The following is a 4,026-nucleotide window of genomic DNA, read 5'->3' on the forward strand; positions in this document are numbered from 1 at the left end:
TAATAATTATGTGATTTATATGTTAGCCGATATTGTGTACGAACAAGTCAGCTATCAAAGAATCATATTAATTATTCCTCGTTAGACATACGTTTAGTTCTTTATATTTTTTTAATTTTTTAGCATGTATGTTATTTAATATTAAAAATTAAAATTATCTTTAGTTATAGACTTATTATAAAAACAATGAATTATTTATTTCGAAGTACTGTTCAACTCATGCGTGTTAGTATAAATATCACGCACGGAAAATAAAGACCAAACTTGAAAAAGACACATAAAATGATTATAATGTATTTTTATATATCAAGTATTATCATATGCAATGTTCAATGTCGATAAATTAAATATGTATTTTGGATCAAAGCATTTTATTTCTTTGCGTCTTTTTTAATACTAAAACTTTCTACATGTGTGTAAGATACTGCTTCTTAAAATTTTTTTCTCCCTGTTTATATCTGATTTAGATCGTCATACCATAGATAACATGACAGTAAAGTAAGATACTGAAGCCTTTACCAACTGGAACCAAAGTCAACCTTTTTTATTCTATTCCTTTAATATACTATATACTATATAATATACTGTATTTGAATACATATATTTAAACAATTAAAGGTATCTTATTGTATCTTATTACCGTAGCAAAGCATTGGATGGATGAAACCAATATTCCACCGACAATTATAGTAAAATCTTTGGCGCCTTTTAGCAACAAGAAGAGTATCATTCTTTGAATATGCAAGGGAGCTACATACCATTGAACGCTGTACCTACGAAATTATAGGGTCAGAATCATTGATTTGAAAGAAAGACGGGAAGATTTTTATGACTAATTTATGACTCATTTGATAGTCATAGTAATAGAACTACTTTACTTTTAATACAGACATCCACAAAGTAAACTATCGATATCTCGCAAAAAAAGTCTCTTACGCAGTAATGAATACGTGATTATTGTGATCTATGATATTTTGTCCACAAAAGTTGCATATAAACAAATAAAATATATTAATAAATACAAAAGTAATAGGGAAGAAAGCTTCCTCAATAGCTTCTTTCGAGGATACAACCTGAAAAATCTACAAAATACAAGATTGCAATTAATTATCTATCCTCATTTTACTATAGTTTTATTTCTTTAACAAGAATTAGAATTATCGTTTGTTCAAAAATAGATTTGAAAATAAAATCCAAAACTTACCCGAAGAAAATTGAAACATAAGGAAATGATAAAGATCACCGTTAAACTCAAGAACATTGTTTCAAATCTAGTTACTAAATATTTGGATAATCTTTAAAAACATAAAAATATTAGTGCATATATATTATGTGCATATATCTATGTATGAATGCGTATATCTAACCTCATTGCTTCCCGATGAATATCTACAGCGCACATTAAGCTTCCGGATTTGGAAATTCTATTTTTTAGGCTAATATCTTGTGAAATATTGATCTTCACTGCACGTTCGATACGATAACTGTAAATAATTATACAATTTTTTAATAGGACATTTTTTTGAAAGGTAAACTTTATCTATACCTTCGTCCAATAGCAATAGTTCTATTCATAACTCGAATGTTTGTGGCCATTTTAATTCATTTCATACCTAGAAATTTTGAACATTCCAAAAATAAGCTGAAGATATCCAAGAAGCATTGTTCCTGTTGCTATTGTTGCAGCCGATCCTATGCAAAATGCTACGTTTGTATGTAATAGGATTAAAAAAAAATATTTTTCTTGATCGACAAAATATTCTGTTACGAATTGCATTCGACGTGGTTGAGATATATTTACTGATAAAGCAACGTCAAACATATTCACCAAACATTGAACGATAATAGTAAAAGATATTCCGCAAACCGCAGCTGCTAAAAAGCGTAATTGTTATTTAAATTTTTGCTATTTGGTTTTTCAAAATTGTTTTATGTGTGTCATGTATCATAAACATGTATTTTAAAATATAACATATCTTTTACCATGACTATAATCAATTTCTACGGCACAATTGGTAGCTATGTATTTAATAGCTATTTACACATTTTATTTGTCTTATAGACATTTACTACTAATTGCTTTAAATACGTATAATAAATACTTTTTACAAACTTTTTAAACTACACATATGTATAATATAAATATGCAAAAAAGTTATGATAACAAGCATAACTTTGTAATATTAAAACTTATTTTCTTCCACTAATATTTTAACAATGTAGGTGTATAGAAAACGTAATCGCATAAAAAAATATTGCTTTACCCGTAAGTACAGCTGTGTAACGTTTCGCATTGTAGCCATATTTTTTTATGATCGCAATTTCTCTTTCATCCTTTAATTCGTCATATATATGTTGAAGTTCCATCAGTAAGTTTTTTACCTATTATTCCAGCAACATATTCTTATATTGTCTTTGTATACATCAAAATATATTTCGCATATAAATATTTATTTGGTTGTAAAGCTTTATTTTACGGCTATGCCATATATTCGCAACTTACGGTTTTGATGTTAATACAGAACGAATTGTAGTGTATCAAGTAAACAGTAAAGAAAGATGCGGAAGACACAACCTTGGCAACGAGATCAAGAGTACATCTTAAAGTTATAAATGACGTTAGCTGCACACAATGAATAATTTTATTTAATTTTATTTATAAATATAACTCTAAGTATGTACTCTAAGCAATTACAATGTATTTAATATAAAAAGTTGGACTGAACAGTACACTGTTGAAAACAGAGGTCCTGTGTGTTAAAAAAAGTCCTTGTTAAAATTTTTGTGTAAAATAATCAACACATACGTGTGTAGATTTAACATATGCCTGCTATGTTAATTGAATTTTACAAATTCAAAATGTAAAATAATTAAAATATATGTTAACTTAAAAAATATGTTAAAGTAACACAATTTTAACGTATTTATTAAATGTGTTAAAATTTACAGAAAAAGAATGTTGATTTTACTCTATAAAAGAAGTAGGAATAAAAATTTACATCAGAAATAGAGTGTTGATTTTATCTTACAATCTCAACTTCAACATAAAAGTTATGTTAATTGTACACATAATTAACTTCAAATTACGATCAGAATTACATTTTCTTTCTGTTGAAATATTTTAACATAATATCAGTGTTACCACTTAACACATCCATATTATGTTAAATTAACACAAAAATTTGAGTGGACCGTTTTGGACATGTGATTTATGTTATATTTGACACAAATTTTCCAACAGTATATAGATTGAAATCAATTGCGCTGCAAATCTTCTCTTCTTATACATTTCTTGTTTTAAATCACGTCATTTTAACACGATTGAGTGTATTAACTTTTAATTTAATACGATTAAACATGTTAAATAACGTAATTTAACACATAAAAAAACATGGAAGAAAAGATTCAATCAAATGTTATTTCTAGACGTGTTATTTTTATGCGTGTAAAAATAACACACTTGGATTTGTAATGCGTTGAGATCAATTGATATTATGAGTACAATGAGTACAATATATTGTTCTCTTACCTGAAATATAATACTCGTTGTCAGAATACTGGAGAGGAAAATGAACTGAAATCGAGTGAGTTTGGATTGTTGATGAGGCCACAAACCGATAGCTAGCAATAGGATTTTATTGAGACCGAAATACTGAACTTTCAGACGGATCATCTCCCTATGCGCTCCAAAACATTACTGCGAAGACATCGACGACCGACGGTGTGCTCATCCCCTCCTTTTTTCACTAATCGGTTAAATTATTCCATATCGTTTTTTTCTTACGTAAATTTCAACGTAAATTCCGTAATTGACTGTAATGCACAGTTGAGCAAGTCCACCGTGAGATCGGAACACATTCGATTCAACAAAATTCTGAGTAAGATGCGTACCATTCTTTATAACATAATTTATGTGATCGATTTGTAGTTTAAAGTAATTTGACGGATGTGTCTTTCCCATGAAAAACTGAACTATATCTAGAAAAGCTACGCAGGCGCATTTCCTCCTTTTCAGTTTTAAAACTT

The 4,026-nt window shown here is 28.2% G+C and overlaps 1 protein-coding gene across 1 annotated transcript; it reads right to left on the bottom strand.

Annotated features, from left to right (window-relative positions):
* Positions 1-450: 450 nt before the first annotated feature.
* On the bottom strand, positions 451-3,644 carry LOC112463066. Its single transcript, XM_025029237.1, has 9 exons — positions 3,530-3,644; positions 2,504-2,623; positions 2,265-2,382; positions 1,614-1,875; positions 1,368-1,484; positions 1,205-1,295; positions 937-1,082; positions 641-773; positions 451-522 (listed from the first exon to the last, which is right to left on the bottom strand). Exons 3-9 carry the CDS (start codon positions 2,365-2,367, stop codon positions 472-474), a joined length of 903 nt encoding a protein of 300 aa, XP_024885005.1. The 5' UTR covers positions 2,368-2,382; positions 2,504-2,623; positions 3,530-3,644; the 3' UTR covers positions 451-471.
* Between the last annotated feature and the right edge of the window lie 382 nt (positions 3,645-4,026).

The sequence above is a fragment of the Temnothorax curvispinosus genome, unplaced genomic scaffold (genome assembly GCF_003070985.1).
Source record: "Temnothorax curvispinosus isolate PA1 unplaced genomic scaffold, ASM307098v1 QBEX01013005.1, whole genome shotgun sequence".
Classification (NCBI taxonomy): domain Eukaryota; kingdom Metazoa; phylum Arthropoda; class Insecta; order Hymenoptera; family Formicidae; genus Temnothorax; species Temnothorax curvispinosus.

Bases quoted from the DNA above. Each gene is read 5' to 3' on its own strand.
- LOC112463066 (XM_025029237.1), bottom strand. From the start codon at position 2,367: ATGGAACTTCAACATATATATGACGAATTAAAGGATGAAAGAGAAATT. The intron at 1,485-1,613 runs GTATGAAATGAA...AATTATTTACAG, and splicing joins GGAATGTTCAAAATTTCTAG to TTATCGTATCGAACGTGCAG. The intron at 1,083-1,204 runs GTAAGTTTTGGA...TGTATTTTGTAG, and splicing joins TATGTTTCAATTTTCTTCGG to ATTTTTCAGGTTGTATCCTC.